The sequence below is a fragment of the Telopea speciosissima genome, chromosome 5 (genome assembly GCF_018873765.1).
Source record: "Telopea speciosissima isolate NSW1024214 ecotype Mountain lineage chromosome 5, Tspe_v1, whole genome shotgun sequence".
Lineage (NCBI taxonomy): Eukaryota > Viridiplantae > Streptophyta > Magnoliopsida > Proteales > Proteaceae > Telopea > Telopea speciosissima.
Genome location: NC_057920.1, coordinates 46,041,710 through 46,060,784, shown reverse-complemented (window position 1 = coordinate 46,060,784; position 19,075 = coordinate 46,041,710). Strand labels below are relative to the sequence as shown.

Genomic DNA, 19,075 nt, shown 5'->3' with positions numbered 1-19,075 from the left:
AGACACTTCGCAATGATTTTGTAAAAGACAGAACAAAGGCTGATTGGTCTAAAGTGGGTGATGTTCTCAGGATGTTTCTGCTTTGGAATCAAGACAATTGTTGTATGATTAAAATGTTTTAGCATGTGTCCAGTTTCAAAAAACCATTGTACAGCAGCAATAACATCACCACCTACAATATTCCAATGAGCCTGATAAAATTTGGCAGGTAAGCCATCAAGGCCAGAGGCTTTGAAAACCCCTATCTGGAAAACTGCACATTTAATTTCTTCTGTAGAAAAGGGGCGGCAAAGTGCCATGTTTTGGGTGCTTGAGACATGAGGGGGGACACAGTCTAGAAATCCATCAATACCAACCGGGGTTGATGTTGAGTAGGAATCAGAAAAGTAATCCACAATATGCTCGGAAAGCTTAATATCATCACATATCCAAGCTCCAGTAGAATCGCGAAGCCTAGATATATGATTAAATTGCCTTCTATAAGCAGTGGTTGTGTGAAAAAAGGAGGTATTCCTATCCCCAACCTAAAGCCATTTAATCATAGAACATTGAGCCCAGTATTTCTCTTCTTAAACTAAAAGCTCTTCTAAGCTCTTGCAACATTGTTGCTCTTCAGCTTGTAAGTTGGAATGAGAGACATAATTTTGAATCTTTGCAAGTTTTAAGCTTATTTTATCCATTTCAACCAAACTATTTTGAAACTGGGCCTTACTCCAACACCTGAGCCTAAATTGACACTCTAACAATTTCTTGGATAAGAGGAAGGAAGGGGGAGCCTTGAAAGTGGGAGACCCAAGAACTAGAAATCACATTTGGAAGGTCTGGATGACCTTCCCATTTAGCTTCATAGGAAAAGCAATTACCTTTTTTTTTTATGGGCAAAAGATTGACCACCACAGGTATAAGACATTCATAAAGGGAGAATATTCGAAAACAAGCATCTAATAGAAAGACCGGTTTAACTGGGCGAGGTGCGTGCCTAACACCTTCTCACTTTCATAACCTGACCACATACCCCAAATATCTGACCAAACCAAATGGAATCTCATAGCCCTTCACAGGGCTAAACCAAATGGAATCTCATCCCCCGTTATTTGACATTAGACTCCTTCTTCCATTGAGGAGCTAACCAATTCCCTATGCGTTGTGGAGTGATGGGCACGAATCCTTAGACCCCACTGGTGTTCCACAACAAAGAGAAAACAATAGAATTTATACAGTTTTAGGTGAAGGGTTGACTTCACATAGCTTTTAGAGGTTCGAGTCAAAATTTTTGGAATCCTAAAAGATGAAGAACGTAGATAATCTAATTATCTATTTTACCGAAAAAGAATCAGGTCAAATGAAGTAAGGATGAGAAAGTTATGAGTGTTTTAGTGCTGACAGATTGTGAAAAACCTGTGCAAAGCATAGCTTCCAGTAGCTTGACAGTTGATACCATCAAAGCCAACAGTTGACCGGATTGTGACGGATGCTCACCATTCAATCAACCAGCATTCGTCAGAGTGACTTAAAGGCAGTTGGTGGGGACAACCCTTTTAAGTTCGTTTCTGGCTCATTTTAGGTCATTCTTGAGAGAGAGAGAGAGAGAGAGAGAGAGAAGAAAGAAAAGAGAGTTTCTAAGACCTAGGATCGTTGCATGATTGAAAGGAACGTGCCTTGAATTCACATAGGCCTAAAAGCAAGTTTAAAGAAGAGTTTTTGGTTCGAAAAGGTAAGCCTTTGAACCGGATAAGAATCACCCAAAATCGGAATCGTTTTATATGAGGTGCGGTTTTAGCGGTTTCTATTCGGTTTTTGTTATCCGGTTTACATGCGATTTGTAATTTCGGTTTCACTTTTGTACCCTTTAATTTTATTTTCCATATTCTTGGTATGTGGGAGAAATTATATTGTTTATACACATCAAACTCTAGGCAAAGTTCACTTAGACATGCTACTTGCAATGATAATTTTTAGTGATTAAGGCCGCAAAGTACCGCAAGGAAACCAATCTGAGGATATCACCAATCCATACCCCACTCAATTCATTAACAAAGTTTACTAAGACATACTCATACTAAAACCTTCTGTCTCTTCATGAATTTGGAGTTAAAACTGAAATTCAAAAAAATCTTAGTAAGGAGTCCTATTTTAGAATGCTTAACCCCATTCTTAAACAAACCAGAATATTCCTAATCTCAGTTTTCTACTCAGTTAACCTATGGTTTTCCGATTTCAAATCAAACCGATAATAGAACCTATGAAATCCGAATTGCATCGGTTTTATACGGAGCAGTTCGGTTCGATCATAAACGGTCGATTCCAATTTTGACAATCGATTTCGATTCCATTTTGACACCCTTAAATTACGGTAATGAATTTTTAATAATGTTAAAGAATTGTTTACCTTATGCAGTCCCAGCAATGTCTAACTATGACGTTATGAGGTTGTGACAAAATTAACCCAACATGATTGGGATCTTTATCCTCTCAATTACACTACCCGTACTTGACCTCAAGTACATCTAATAGAGAGAGGTGGACCCTATGTGGACCCTACCTCGGACAGTGTGTTCGGGTAGCGGGTAGGATAGTCATTTCAGCCTCCTCTGTTAGATGTACTTGAGGTCAAGTATGGACAATGTAATTGAGAGGATAAAAATTCAGATGGATTGTGGAGTTGTGGACGATTGATGTTTTTTTTGTTTCTTCGGGTAATTGACCACCGATGCAATTAGTAGTCACAAGTTTGACCAATTGTTACTGGATTTTACCTAAACTTTTTTCTTCAAAAATGCAATCTGAGTTTCAATTCAGTTGGACCCATCTAATGGCTGATATGGATTCCTCTTCTTAAAAAATCAAAAGTTTGGATTCTCCTCACATGAGACACGTGACTGGTTTTCTATCCTAATCAATTACCATGGACTGTGTTTACCAAAGAAAAAAAAATTTTAATGAAATTTACCAAAGAAAAGTTACCATGGACTTTATTTTACCCAATATACATATGCACAGCTGGCAGAAATTAAGTGCTTCGTTATGACGTGTCAAACTTATCCACGTGACATCTACCAATTGGTTGCTTACACCATAGTAGACATTCTGGGTCCTTATCGCTCCCAGTACTGGGAGGGTGCTGTGCGCATCGTGTAGCGCAGCATCACCCATGTGTGCACGGTGGGATCCACTGTACACACATGAGCAGTGCTTCGCCGCACGATCCGCACAGCACCTCCCCCAGTACTGGGGGCAATAATTTTCCGACATTCTGCCCAGTTTTAATACTGGACTCGTAGAGACTCCCCTATTTTGTCACCGCAGCGAGAATCCGAATTCGATCCCGAGAGAGCTCTAATGGCGGAAGAAAATGGTGTTAACCAACCAAAGCCTTCGGTCGTACCCAACTCATCTGAAGAAAAGCTAAAGCAACCTCAGGTGGGTAACCTTCAATTTAGGATCTTTTGGATCGAAATTTTTTGAATCTCAATTTGGTTCAGTTCGTCTTCCCTCCCCAACCCCGAAATTTTGTCCTGAATAGATCTTGATCTAGGGTTTCGAGTTCATCTCGTTCAATTCTGGTAGTTTTATTTGATTCTATTTCTCATTATGTTGCAAAACTAATGGCTAGAAAATCACGATTAGACGTTCGAGCTGAAGCTGAGATTCTATACGTATTTTTCTTTTGGTCTTTTGTCATTGAATAAAAACCCTAGGACTCTTAAATCCTAATGTCGTCATGGTAACTTTTGAGTCTTTATAGAATTTCGCCGCAGCTTTTGCCAATGGGTGAGTTGTGATTTTGAAGGTGAATTCTATCATGTTTTTTGCCATGCGAAAGAAATTGTCTTTTTCATTTTGTTCTCACGATCGATTTTGGGGAGCAAGGAATGGAACCCAGAGTTTGGGACTACCGACCGCATGGAAGGTTCTTATAGTTCGTCCAGTTGTGAATTAATAGATTCTGCTACTCAATGAAGCTGATGATGGAACTTGGAAGTAGGACATTCATGTGATATGATTAAAAAGAAAGGAAAAAAATTAGGTTGCAATGTTAGTGACTAAACAATTTTTGGGGGTAACACCATAGGTCTTTTCAGACTGGCATTGAGCCTTGATTGGGTCTTCATTATATGGTTTTACATGTCCAACCTGATTTTATGTTCGGTTCTCTTTGTAAAGTTGGGTCACTTTTTCTTTTCCACAGCTCCAGGTCTGTAGGTTTTTGTAGGAGGACAATTTTTAAAGCCCTACCCTTAGATTCACTTTTTACCTAACCGGTAATTATGATGACATTATAAATAACCATTGAAAGGGGGAAAAATGCATTCTCTTGCTCAAGATGACACAGTAGTCATGCTAATCTTCCAAGTGTAGATACATTTTATGCAAGCATTGTCCTAAAGAGGCTAACACTTAGGAGGCTGACCCACTGTTTGATTGTATTATCGCTTTGAAGTCTTTGTGGATGAGAGGCAACCACATTTATAGGGCTTCTTGGCACCCATGCAGACTTCAACAGTTCAACGTAATAGACTGACAAATCATGAAGGAAAATGACGTTACAGGTTTTAAGACCTTGAAGAAGGGAAAGGGATTTGGATTTATTTCATTTGCCCACCTCTATAGGGCTTAGAAGACATGGACACTTGTCATCATTTAGGCTGCCTGTATTTCAGGCAAAATAATTATTATTTATAAATTTACTTTTTATTTTCCACCATTTGACATTTGTTTTGGTTGTAGACCAATAAGCACTCTTGAACATGATTAAGGGAAAGAATCCAGCCATATGATCAGGGTGGAGTCCTCCATGGTTACCGAGACTATCAATGATCAAAATACCATCAATATTTTTGGGAAAAAAAAATGCTGAATCTTGAAATGGATGTGGTTTGTATTGCATTTCAGTAAAATACTTCCTCCCTTTCTAATCCTTTTACAATTTTGCATTAATCAAAAAAATCCCGTAAAATATTTATGGCAAAACAAATGCAGCCTTAGTATCAAATGGATTACAAAGTAAACATCCATAAAGATTAAGTTTAATTTGTTGTCCCTTAGGTGCTGTGCCTTGAATATTGGATTGAAGGGAAAGATACTCAATTCTACTCATTTCAGCTATGCCATTTGGCAACTAAATGCATTTGGTGACATAGATCCTATTTTGACTTCCACTTTTGTTTAGATCTATGGTAGTTGCCAACCTGATGCTATTCATATCTTTTCTCACTTCTTCCCAAGTTTGGTCTACCCCTTGGTCTTCTAACTGCTCTAATCTGCTCCATAGCACTCCTTTTCGTTCCACTCAAGTGTGCCCATGCCACTTAAAACGCCTCACTGTTAACTTATACCTCAACTCCTATATCACCCAGATTTTTTCCCTTTCTTATTTTATCTTCTCTACTTTTTCCACTTATCCATCTCAATCTCATCTGAGCTGCACTTATGTTGCCTATTTATTGTTTCTTCATCACCAAAAATTTAGCCCTGTATAGCATTGCTGGTATATCTGTCCTAGAAAGTGTAAAGCTCTAGTTACTTATTTGCATTCATCTATTATGTCACTATATCTCCTTTACGCATTTTCTATGATAGTATACAAGGTATTATAATTACTGGGATATTCTTCCCACTAACACTATCGCTTTGTACTTAAAATCCATTTTCTCCACAAGTTAGTTTGCAAGGAAGTTCCATGCATTATGTGGTTATGTTTCATGAGGGGCTCCATCTTATTGAACTGCAGCCTCAAAATCATCCGAGGAAACCTTTTTCTTATCAATTAATTCAGTAGATTACTCCAAACCTGCTTGGCCTAATTAGGAACCTGTTGGGCTTTGATTTTTGTGGCCTAAAGTAAAAGAATGCTGGTCACTCTGTTCCACATTGTTGTGTTGTTATTCACCAGAATTACAACCTTTCAGGTATGGGCTGAGCCATATTTGTCATGGACTGTATACAAATTACCATACTTAGGAACATCTTATGACATGATTCTAGGTGTGGGCATGTGTATGCAGTCTATGGAGGTTTGATGAGGAGCATCACCATTCTAGAGGTCAGAAACTATTTATATTTATTTTTATTTTTATTTTTTATCCTTGAAGGTTAAGTCAATTGTAATGGAAAGAGAGGAAGCAGACTTCCTCTAAGTAATTACGCACTGTTTCCTTAAACCATTCTAGAGAGATGATGGCCTGCTTTCTATCTATATTGGCCAGTTTTGTCTATTCATTGTATTTGATAGCGATTTTGATCAATCAATTTATGTGGAATGGCATGAAAAGAGTGGTTGAGAGACAATATGTGCACAAAGTATTTCTACAGCCTAAACTGTTCATCATCCACACAGTCCATGAAGGTGATGAACACACAAGTTTCTGTTGATTCAGAAATCCCTTGCATCTATCTTCGCATATATCAGAAATATCTGCTGTATTTATTTATTTAATATTTTTTTTTTACAGAATGAGCAGTCTGATAGAGTGAAAAAATATTTAAAAGAACCCTGCAGTAAGATATAACAGTGTCTGGAGTGGACATGCATCCATGTGCTTTTTGTTTGCATTACACAAGTTCAATTAGGGCTTTGTTATTGTCTATACGTGCATGTTGCAACCTTCTTTCTTTTGGATGACATCTATTGGTGGAAATCTGTAAGTAAATATAGCATTTTCTTCCATACCCAAATTATCAATCATTGTGGCCCTTTAAGGTTGAATTTGATGATGCTTCTCATTTTCTTTTTAACAAGATGACTTTTTTACATTTTGCTTTAACCTATACTTTCTTGGTATATCTTTTATTTCAGGTGCCAGCGTTTCCTGGATTCCTGGCCTCACCCAATGGTGACATTCCGATGTATCCTATCATGTACCCTGCACTTGTTCCAGGATTAACCCCTCTGCAGAACCAGGAACAGAATAACCATGGTGCTGGCATTTATGCAGTTCCTGTTCTTCAATACATGGGGCCTATGGCTGGACTTTCTACAAACACCCTTATTCCCCTCACCTACAGTATTCCAACGTGAGTGTGACTTTCTGGTTGAGTGATAATTTAGCATTTAGCCTTCGGTGTATGTCTTTTTGGATCTGAGTTCGTTGTGCTGTTTATGAATCTGATGCAAATCATGTGATGCATTGAACGACATTAGATGGCATTAGCAACAGATGTCTTGTCTTTTCTTTCCACTCAGATTTGCAGTGAATTCTTGTTTTACATAATCAAGCCATAAGGATTCTTTGCTGGAATATATTTTTGTGGTGTTCAACTCTGCAATACATTTTGCAAAAATCTTGTTTTAAAGTCTTCCATGTATATCCTCTATTATGGTGCAATCTGCACTGTTTAATTGTTTTTAGCCTGCTGATACACCTTTATGTTGCATTTCAAACGATTTATCTAAGTGAAAGGGCTTAAAGCACGTATTATTATAATTTTTTCATACATTCCTTTTTTCTTTTTAACTCTTTTTTTTTTTTTTTTTTTTTGAGTTTTTCTTTCATTTTGTTTTCAGTGAAAAATGACCAAGCTACTGTGGTTTAGTTGAAGGTTGCTACATTAAATATGGGAAGTTATTGTTTCTGTCCAAGAAAATACAATGGAGCATCGATTTTTTGACAACTAGTTATGATCATTTTCTAACGTTACAAATCCCTACTTGAAATCATTAGAAGGTGGATAAAGTCCAAGTTGCATTATCTGTATCTAATTTCTTGTTATCTATTATTTTTTCGATTGTGTCTTCAATCGGTGACAAGTTCTAGTGTATCCCTCTGTATCCCTGATACTTATGCTGCTGATACTCTGAGTCATAGTTGTCACCACGACTAGGTTACCCAAGGCTTTGAAGGGACACCTAGGTGACCAGGCGCCAGCATAGGCACCCTTGGCATGCAATGTATGACTATGTGAAATATAGAAATAATTATGTTTAAGCAAAAGGTTTTATGCATGGCCGTGCATGGTGCACGGTCGCCACAAACCATTGGATGGGGACAAAATCCACCTTCAAAATACCCCAACCCCCTATTTTAGGGATGATGGGAGAGAATCTCCCGTGCACGAATCCCTTCCCCTATGTTTATATCCAATATAAATGCCATATCAATGCAATATGATATAATTATGCTAGTACGAGAAAACAAAGCATAGGATATAATATAAGCATATTCATCAAAAAACAAAGCAATAAACATGAATCAAGGTAAAGCCGTGAAGTGTCAACAAGGCGTGCTGTTGCCTTGGACCTAAGAAAGAGCTTGGAAGCCTAGGTGGTGGTTAGGCGACACCTTGACAACTATGCTCTGAGTAATACAATACTTAAACCTTGTCTAAAATGAGAAGATTCTTGATTGCATTGGTCATTATCTCTGCTTGCAGACTGCTCTTTCTTTTGTTTTGTGATTAAAATGGACTTGAATTGGGATTCAGTATCTAATAGGCATAGATAAGCTATGAATGGGACTCTTGGGTTGTGTGTGCTACCTTCTCTGGAAGTTAGCTTTACTCTGCTATTTATTTAACCAGAAGAACCAGTTTGGGGGAAAAGAAAAGGTAAAAAATCTCACTATTTATCATGTAAGTGCTCTGTAGGTAGTTTTGTGAGGCACCCCTTCCAATAGATACCGTCATTGAAATATGTGGTTTTTGTTTGATGATATTCCCTTTGGTTGTCTCAGTATATACATTAAGCTAAGAACACACTTCTGTCAGTGATTGTAAATTTGTTTCTTTTGTGTGTTTTTATTTGTTCTTCAGAAGGACTAGTCCTCCTGAGGGTGCAGCAATTGTTGAGGAGCATGGACAGGAGGGACGTCCACAGCATCCCCCACAAAGACAAATTGTTGTCAGGAGATTTCACTTTGCAATTCAGCTTGACTTGTTGCTCATACTGAAGCTGGCAGCTGTAATTTTTGTTTTCAATCAAGATGGATCGAGACATAGACTCATTCTTCTTGTGTTCTTTGCCTCACTAGTTTATTTGTAAGTAGCTGAACTTGTTATGTATTTTCTTCATTTTGGAGGGACTATGTGGTGCTTATTGATCTCCATCTGGCATAAGATTAACTAGATTAATCATGTGGGCGTTGCTTTCGAGGAAGAGACCTCCATCCCATTGTATATTGACATATACGAGTGAGAATAGTTGCTCTTAAATTGAGATGGGTGGGGGTGGGGGAGGGACCTGAGAAATCAAATGAAATCCTCTTACAGTTTCCATATAAATATCATTTGTGTATTTATGCACATTGTGCTCATATTGCAGATATCAGACTGGAGCTCTCACGCCAATAATTCGGTGGCTTTCACAAGGCATGCAGAGGGCAGGTGCGCCTCCACAACCACGAGCTGTTCTCAGGGCTGAGAATGCCCCTGCTGCTAGGCAGGAGGATGAGAATGCTGCTCGCGAAGGTAACTTTTTTTCAATTCTTCCTACCTATTCATTTTTTCATGGTAAGCTCTCCCTATATGTTCATGTTTTCCTATGTAAGCATGCTTACAAGCTACATGCATTGACATATTTCATGCTTGATGCTCAATGGAAGTATCAGGATATACAAGTGCAAGTAAATATGATGTTTTAAACCATAGATGCATGTATAAGTTGATACTTGAATGGACATATATGTCCTGCTACTTGAAGTCCCTAGTCTGACATTTTCTGGCCCTTAAACAATTCTTGAGTTCCGTTCGTTTCCATTTTCTTTCATTTGTCATTATAGTTATTTTATTTTAGTGGAAGAAACAGAAATTAACACCAACTAGAAGAAGAAAACAAAGTGCGAGTTGCAGCAATAAGCCATGGGGGATACATATCACCTAGTAAAACCATAAAACCCCTAGAAGCAACAACACTAGCTAACTTGTGGGCAACCTGAACTCTGTCTCTAATAGCCCAAATAATATCCATATATGTAACCTTTGACTTAAATCCCAACGATCCCCCATAATGTTCTTAATATATCAATCTAAATCATTCAAATTTGTAAATTGAAAAGCCTTGACCACTGAAATCTATGTATATTAATGGAGAAGAAAACTCAGATTCAAACAAGTATGGTATACATATAAACCGAGAAAGAATTCTGTTTAATAACTTGATTTTCTGGATTGATAATGAAGAAGAAGAATGGAAGAAGGATAGAATGATCTGGACCCAGCATCTCACCCTTAGCATTTCACCAAGGGTTGCATTGCATCTCACAATACTAATATAAATTTCATAGAATTAGAAGGCAAAGCCAATCTTATTCAATAATCAAAACTGTGGGGCCTATGAAGCCTTACAATGCTTATATAGAAACTGAAAGTGTTCTTACAAATAAGAAAGCAAAGTAGAGTAAACATAGGAAACACTATTCCAGTATTCCACTAAAGATGAAATTAGTTCCCCACAAGAATAAAACTCTATCTTAGCTAAATAGATAGAATAGCTATACTACTAGATAAAAACTGTACGCAATGTAGGAATAGGAATTCTAATCAGACAGGACTCTATCCAACCTTACAAGTAAAAAGATAAATAATAAAATAATGAAATAAAACAACCCAAACTAAACTAAGAAAGTAAATCCTGTACATAGTTTTCAAGGTGTTGCCTTGGCGTCCAGTCAGTTTTGAAAATGCAAGGCATTCAAACACTTTTAGTTTGGGCATTGTAAAAAACGACTTGTATTCTTTTTCTAATTCACGCATTTACATATATCATTATATGATACAACACAATACACTGAATCCTAGTATGTTAAAAAAACCGAAAAGAATAGAGAGAAGGCGCTGATCAGAGTCTTGACTTCAAACCTAACTCCTAATCCCAAAGCCTCTGCGGTTCCTCTCTTTGGTGGGCAACAACTTCAGCGAGAGGCGACTTCTTCTTCCCTTCTGATTTCGGTTTCTGTTATTTTTTTTTCCTTCTCTTCTGATTTTTTTTTTGTTCCCTTTTTTCCTCCCCCTTTTACTCCATCTATGCTCCTGCTGTCTTCCTCTTTCTCTTTTTCGTTTTTTTTCTTTTTTCTCTTTCTCCAAACTCCTCCCTGAAACCCCAAAACCCTCTCTCATCTCCTCCTTGAAACCTCTCTCCCTCTCTGCCATCTCCTCCCTGAAACCCTATTTCTCCCATCTCTTCGTGAATTCCACCTCCGGTATGGTTTGTGCACCGGTAGAGTTTACTTTATTGTTATTGTTATAGTGTTATTAGTGATAATAGTAGCATATATTTATTGGGTTTTCTGTTGTTGTAATGTTGTTGCTAATAGTAGGATATATTCATTGATTTGCCATATTGCTATTGTTTTAATGCTGTAATGATGTTGTTAGATGTAATGGCAAATTAGTGCATAGATTCAATCAGTAATGCTGCTGTTGTAATGCTGTTGTTTTAATACAACAACAAACTCAGCCTTATCCCAACGTAATGAGGTCGGCTAATGCTATTGCTTTAATAAAACAACAACAACAAAAAACTTAGTCTTATCCCAACTTAATGGGGTCGGCTACATGGATCCAAACACAACAAAAGAAAAACTTCGCTTGCTTCGGAACAAAGCTTCGTCTTTTTTTTCTCTGAAAACCCCCAATCCGCTCTCTCTCACCGCTACTAACGGGTCTCGGTTGATTTCCCTTCCTTTAGCTACTCAGATGTTTCAGTTCGCTAAGTTTGAAAAGTCCAAAGAGCGCAGACTAGCCACGGAGCTTGGATACGGTTTCCCGATCGGAGATCCATGGATCACAGACGGTATCTCCCTATAACCTAAGTTCTAACAGGGGATGCAATGTGAAAGAAGAAATGGAAACTGAGGAAAGATGCAATATGACACTGGATACAAAATGGAAAGTGGAAAATGACAAGCGAAAGATGAAAGATAGTAAGAGGAAAGAAGCCCAACCCAGCATGACAGGAGAATCTCGGCTAAATGGGGTCTGCTATCTGGATCCTTGCCCTCCAATAGGCCCTATCCGAAGTCATACTAGGTACAAGACCTAGGCTATGCATGTCCTTCCTCACCACTTCTCCTATGGTCTTTTTAGGCCTGCCCCTAGCTCTTTTAGCTCCTTCAATCGGATCATATCACTCCTCCTTACTGGGGCATCCCTAGACCTCCGTTGAATATGATCAAACCACCTTAAGCGACTCTCTCAGAGCTTGTCACTAATCGGGGCGACTCCCACATCCGCTCTAATACGTTCGTTCCGTACTTTATCCTTCCTTGTTTTACCACACATCCATCTTAACATCCTCATCTCTGCTACACAAAACTTATCAATATGACACTTCTTAACTGCCCAACATTCTGCCCCATACATCATAGCCGGTCGTACCACAGCTCTATAGAACTTTCCTTTAAGCTTTAAAGGAATACGTCGGTCACACAGCATTCCAGACGCATCTCTGCTATTGCTTTAATGATGTTGCTAAATGCAATGGCAACTCGATGCATAGATTCAATCTGTATTGTGGTTGTAATATTGTTGCTGGAATGTTGTTGCTGTAATACTAGGGCGCCTTGTTGCCTAAGCGCTTAGGTGGCCCTCCAATGTTTTGGTCGTCTAGGCGCCTTGACAACTATGATCCCGTTTTACTAGTTTCTACCCATATTTTAGGCTCATTAAAGTGACCTATTAAAAAAAACCCATTAGACTAAAGGCCCAACACATAAATAACCCAACCCAAGGCTTATTTCAATGAAAATAAATCCACATCTATAATTTATTTGCATCACCATGAGCACCACCTTTGTCTACTGAGAAAGAACCATCTTAAAAAACAGAATATGATAATTGGCATTCCATGGTTGACACTAGGGGAAACTCTAGGAGGAGAAGTCATATTGTTTACTTTCTTCACAAGGAGGGATGGTCATAGCCTTAGCTTTCTTCAAAATAGAATTTGGGTAAGAGATTTTACCATTAGAAACAAAATTATCTTTGGCCTCTTAAATATAGCCCAACAAACTAATGTAGTTCTAAATTGGCAGGAGACCAATTAGAAGCCAATAAACCAGGATCTGAACTGAACATGTAGTTCGGTTAGGTCTAAATAGGTGAAAATTGTGAACTTAGGGTTAGGGTTTGATGGGACCTAGGGTTTGATGGTAGGGTTAGGTCAAGTTGATGTAGGGGAGTCCATCAGTGAAGGTTACGTTAAATTTTAACCATAGTTGTCATGGCGTCGCCATAGCCGCCATGGCGTTGCCATAGCCGCCATGGCGTCATATCGCTGGAGAAGTGGGCATATCGACCACCGATATGGATGATGTAAGAATATCGACCGATATGGCCTCCATGTCGTCGCCATGGCGCCGCCATGGACGCCATACCACAACATATGGCCATATCGGGCGACATGGTTGTTTCAAATTATAAAACTTAATTTTTTAATAATAATTTTTTTTCAAACCATTTTTTATTTTAATGCTTTTTACTTTACGTAAAAAAAAATTAAAAAAAATCAAACAGAAAACACTAATACACAATCACATATTCACATCAGCAATTTTTTTTTTATTTAGATGGATTGTTTATTCACTCAATATAAATTACGTTCTTGTAATTGTTTTTTTGTTTTGTTACTTTTGTAGTCACTTTCATATGAATCATTATCTCAACTCTCATGATTTTTCAACTTTATTATCAGCAAGACTATTGCTATCAATTATTTGATAATCCATGATTTCATATACACTAATGGATATTACACTTTCATGAATTAAACCATAGTAGATTAGTAGTATACTTCCATGTTAATTTTTGATGTTATAGGGTATATATTATAGCATACTAAATGACATTAAAAATAGAGAAAATAAAAAATAAAACATGGTCGATATGATCGCCATGGCGGGCGACATGTCAATGTATCGACATGACACCCCTCCACCGACTTGGATCGCCGTGACGACGTGACAACTATGATTTGAACAAGTCTAGGCCTTTTAATTAGAATCGGCAGCAAGGCTAGGGTTAGGGTTTTGGGTTTTTGAAAAGGGAATAATGGTGGAATCTAGGGTTTAGAATGGGAGATTAGGGTAGGGGTTCGGATCGAGTTCTCCTGAGGGTGAGAGGGAAATTAGATCCAAATATGGGGGCATTTTGATGGCTAGTTTGGTTGGTTAGAATTTGGGTTATGGGAATGATGTTCAGAGATGGAGGGGATGTTAGGGTTTGGTGGTTTAGAGGATTAGAAGAAGAAATATAATCAAACTCACTGTTGTTGCAGAATTCCCTTGGCAGCAGCTTGTTTGATTGAGTTTCCCAATGGATGAGGGGAGAATTCGTTCCAAATATGGGAGGGTGTTGATGGCTGGTTAGGTCTGGGCAGAATTTAAGTCTTGGGAAAATTGAAAACAAACGGGGAATTTAGGGTTTGGGTTGTGAGAGGATTAAAAGAAGAATTGTTGGGGATGGGGCATAATTGTCAAGGTGTCGCCTAGGCGTCTAGGCGGATCTCTAGGGGCCTAGGTTTTGGCACTTAATTATGCCAAATATCATTTAAGTAAATGTAACATTTACTTAAATGATATTTGGCATAAATAAGCAAATACCCCCTATTTGAATCCAATAAATATAGTTAAAAAATCAAATTCCAAAAAGATAAAAAGTTAACTCTCCAGTTCAAGAACAAAAACTGGATTTTTGGCGGTAGGTGAAATTTTGAACTTTCTAATGCTGGGGTTCTTCTCAAATCTAAAAATTCCATAAATCTTAATACGGTAAAACATTGCTAAAAACCTAAAGTGCGGTAAAATATTCATTTGTTTTGATATCTAAAAAACAATTTCATCTAGAGCGATTTCGACAGCATTTGCTCACACCAAATAAGGTTTGACCAGAACACAACTGCTTCAATATAAAAAAAATCAGATTTAAGCAATCTTGGATTGGTTGGAAAACTGGTTTTGTCTTCAACCTAATACAAATAGTCTCATGTAAAAATAAAATCATTTGATCAGTCAAACTTCTTAGAGAACAAGAACATTTCTCTAAATCGAGAACAGTTTAATTATTTATTGATAAGATCATATTTTCTAAGAACAGTATAAACCTAATGTATGTTTTAATTTTTTCAAACTTCCAATAGCTTACTTCTTCAGTTCTGCTTTTTTTCTATTCTATGTTGATTTTTGATTACTTTATGTGGCTTAATATTGATTTTTGATTACTTGATGTTGCTTAATGTTGATTTTTTTGTGACTTGATGTGGCTTAATGTTGATTTTTGATGATATAAGGTACATATTGTAACATATTAAAAGAAGGGAAACAAAAAAATAATAATAATAACACTTGGGCGCCTTGGTCGCCTAAGCGCATAGGCACCCCTCTACCGCCTTGACAACTATGGGATGGGGATTCAAACTCACTGTTGTTGTAGAATTTCCTTGGCAGCAGCTTGTTTGATTGTAGATCTTTAATAAAAATCAAAACCTGAATTGAACTTGATAGTAGTTCTTCAAAAGAACAGAGAGAGCTTGAATGAACCATCCGGGCTTCACACTGTAAGGTGTTGATTGGATCAAACATCAATCCCACCAGCCTTGATCAAACACAAGACAAAATATTCAATGGAGAAGAATAGCAGCCAAAAGTGTTTCATTAATATCAAAATTTGTGTTCAATACTTGCCCCCCCCCCTTACAACCTTATATAAAAGACTCAAAAATAAACTCCTACGCTAAATAGGAAAGGCCTAACCCAATCCTTAACCTATTAGGTAATCTAAACTGACTAGGAAACTGAAATATTGTAGAAAATAGACTTAAAACATGGCTAGACTTATAGAGTCCTAATTCAGCCCAACTTAATAAGTCACATGACCACTTAACCAAATCACATGATCACTGATCACATGACCACTAATTACATAAAAATAAAACTAAGTAAGGAATCCCGTATGCAACCTAATTACCCATATTTTAGGCCCATAAAAGTGGCTTATTACATAGAAAACCCATGGGATCAAAGGCCCAACATGTATATAACCAACCCTAGACTTATTCCCATTAAAGTAAGCCTGTTTTGGTGATGTATTTGCATCACAAACTTTAGCAAACAACTTCTATTAGTACCTTGAAAAATGAGGACAAACTTTCCTCATCACTATAATAGATTGGGCTAGAAGAGGACATACCTTGGGAAAAATTAGCAACGATGTTTTTTTACCGGAATTGGCCTCCACAAACATTTGAAGGAAACAAAGTCAACAGAGGAATGGCCTTAATGTTCCATAGTTGTTATGTGCTTAAGTGCCTAGTCAAAGAACTTGCATAAGTAGCTGTGTAAAGTTATAATTCTCTTATGGGTTAGTAGTTATGTTAGTAGTGGAGATAGTTACATAATTTGTTACTGTAAGTTATAACTAGTAGGTCGTGGGTATTGGAGTTATTTAGATGGTTTATAATTCTTATTAAAGATATGTATGCTGATATAGTGACTAGCGTTAGAACGGCGGGGGGCCAAGGTAGTGAATTCCCAATTTCAATTGGGTTACACCAAGGATCAGTCTTAAGCCCTTATTTGTTTGCGCTTATCATGGACGACTTAACTAGAGGCATACAAGATGAGGCTTCTTGGTGTATGATCTTTGCAGATGATATTGTTTTGGTGGATGAGACTCAAGTAGGGATTAACACCAAAGTGGAACTATGGAGATCAACCTTGGAATCAGAATGCCTGAAGATAAGTAAAACTAAGACTGAATATATGGTGTGTAATTTTAGCAATACTGGGATGGATAATGAGGCGGTGAATATTGGTGAGAGGGAGATCCCACAAAGAGAGTATTTTGGATATCTGAGATCAATCGTAAATAAGGAGGGCAACATAGAGGACGACGTTGCTTAGAGGATTAAAATACGGTGGATGAAGTGTAGAAGTGCATCTGGAGTTCTGTGTGATCGGCGTTACCCTATAATGCTTAAATGAAAATTTTATAGGACTATCATTCGACCAACTATGATGTAAGGTGTGGAATGTTGGCTGTGAAGAAGTGTCATATAAATAAACTTGGCATTGCAGATTTGCAGAGATGAGGACGTTGAGATGGCTGTGCGGGAAAACTAGGGAGGACAAAGTAAGGAATGACCATATTGGAGTTGGATTGGGAGTTGCCTCGATTCACAAATTCACAATAAACTTAGAGAGAGTCGTTTGAGGTGGCATGGCCATATTCAACAGAGGCCATCGGATGCCCCAGTTCGAAGGAATGACCTGATTCAAATTGAGGAAACCAAAAGAGCTAGAGGCAGGCCTAAGATAACCATAGGAGAAGTGGTGAAGAAAGACATTCTTAGCTTAGGCCTTGCTCCTTGTATGACTTCAAATAGAGCTGAGTGGAGAGTGAAGATCCATGTGGTCGACCCCATTTAGTTTGGGCTTTGTTGTTGTGATGTTGTTGTTGTAAATCACTCCTTTCTCAAGGCTTGGGGCTCATTTGAGCAATTATGATGCAGTTCGTAGCTAAGTTGGGTCAATGCCCTAGAGTTTATCATTGTTGTGTGCTCCTTCCCTTTTTTATATTATTAATTTCCGTTTCTTTTGGGATCCATGTAGTCGACCCCATTTAGTTGGGATAAGGCTTAGTTGTTGTTGTACTTCTTATTTTGGAGGTTAGCGGAAGAGAGGATAGAATGAAAATTCCAAATTTATCTCTCTTGAGGTTATCTTGAGAAGAGGTTTGCTACCTCCTAATAAGCCAAAGACGCCAGGCTTCGTATGTAAGGCCAACTTTTCCTATTTTATCTCTTGTATTTCCCTATTCTCTCTCTCGTGTACTTATCATTTGGTATCAGAGCCCAAGCATGGCCCTACCGGCGGATTCCCAAATCCATTATGTCTTCCATGTGTCACTACTCAAACCAAGGGTTAGAGATTGCCAAGTACATGGAGATTTGTCAACGATACAAGAACCAGATGCAGTACTTCACCCAAGGCTGCAAGCAATTTTGGGTTGGTGGAAATATCCACTAGAGGGCTTATCACCCTCTGAGATCACGTGGGAAGACACTGAAGCAAGGCACCGTCAATTTCCAGAGCTCGTTCTTGAGGACAAAACCAAAACTTAAGAGGGAAGGAGTTGTTACGTGCCCAAGTGCCTAGCCAGTGAACGTGCATAAGTAGTAGCGTGAAGTTATTATTCTCTTATGGATTAGTAGTTATGTTAGTCGTGGAGATAGTTATGTAACTTGTTATTGTAAGCTATAACTAGTAGGTCATGAGTTATGGAGTTATTTAGATGGTTTGTACTTCTTATTTAAGAAGAGTTAGTAGAAGAGAGAATAGAATGACAATTCCAAATTTATCTCTCTTGAGGTTATCTTGAGAAGAGGTCAGCTACCTCCCAATAAGCCAAAGACGACATGCTTCATCTATAAGGCCATTTTTTCCTATTTTAACTCTTGTTTCTCCCTATTTTCTCTCCCGTGTACTTATCAATAGCCTTGACCAATTAAAACACCTTGGACAATTTTGAATACCTATATCCCTTAAACCTTGTATGCTGATTTAGTTGTGAGTTCCCATTTCTTGTGTAGGGCCTTAATTTTCCATTCGTATTGATAGAGCTATGTCAGTGTAGCTACCTACATTGCCATGTAAAAAGGGTTTTTGTTTCTAAAAGATTAATTGGTTGGGATGAGTAAGATATTGTCATTTGGTGATTTTATTTCTAAAATTGGTTGGTATTGGAAGGACTACAATTTTTTCTGGATAAAATGTTCTTAAATATTTCCTATTTCAGATGTGCAACCTGGAGTGGAGAATGATAATCGGCCTACAGATGACACAAATCAGCCTGCCGAGAACGAAAACCAGGTTGAACCTGGTGCAAGGGGAGGTGTCAACTGGTGGGGTATTGTGAAGGAGGTCCAGATGATTGTTGTTGGATTTATCACTTCCCTTCTTCCCGGATTTCATAATGTTGATTAGTTAATTTGTGCCACCGAAAGGTTCACACAAACACTCTGTAATTATTCTGTTGATCATGGTTCTCCTTTCTTCTACCATCTTCTGGTCTTCCCACCTTGATTTTTGGTAATTTTCTTTAGTGTTGCCGGTGCAGGTCTCGTATCAGTCATATCTGCCACATGACA

At 38.0% G+C, this 19,075-nt stretch overlaps 2 protein-coding genes across 2 annotated transcripts in view; both read left to right on the top strand.

Annotated features, from left to right (window-relative positions):
* The first annotated feature begins 1,581 nt into the window (after positions 1-1,581).
* Positions 1,582-19,075, top strand: part of LOC122661271 (7-dehydrocholesterol reductase) — a 72,554-nt gene continuing 55,060 nt past the window's right edge. Inside the window, exon 1 of the mRNA XM_043856617.1 lies at positions 1,582-1,600. The gene's annotated coding sequence lies outside the window, so the exon portion shown is untranslated. The remainder of the gene's footprint in view (positions 1,601-19,075) is intronic.
* On the top strand, positions 3,269-18,997 carry LOC122661272. The gene is made up of 5 exons (XM_043856618.1): positions 3,269-3,420; positions 6,797-7,014; positions 8,749-8,973; positions 9,257-9,402; positions 18,724-18,997. The coding sequence occupies exons 1-5, from the start codon at positions 3,340-3,342 to the stop codon at positions 18,909-18,911; spliced, it is 858 nt and encodes a 285-aa protein (XP_043712553.1). The 5' UTR covers positions 3,269-3,339; the 3' UTR covers positions 18,912-18,997.

Bases quoted from the DNA above. Each gene is read 5' to 3' on its own strand.
- LOC122661272 (XM_043856618.1), top strand. From the start codon at position 3,340: ATGGCGGAAGAAAATGGTGTTAACCAACCAAAGCCTTCGGTCGTACCC. The intron at 3,421-6,796 runs GTGGGTAACCTT...CTTTTATTTCAG, and splicing joins AAAAGCTAAAGCAACCTCAG to GTGCCAGCGTTTCCTGGATT. The intron at 9,403-18,723 runs GTAACTTTTTTT...TTCCTATTTCAG, and splicing joins TGAGAATGCTGCTCGCGAAG to ATGTGCAACCTGGAGTGGAG.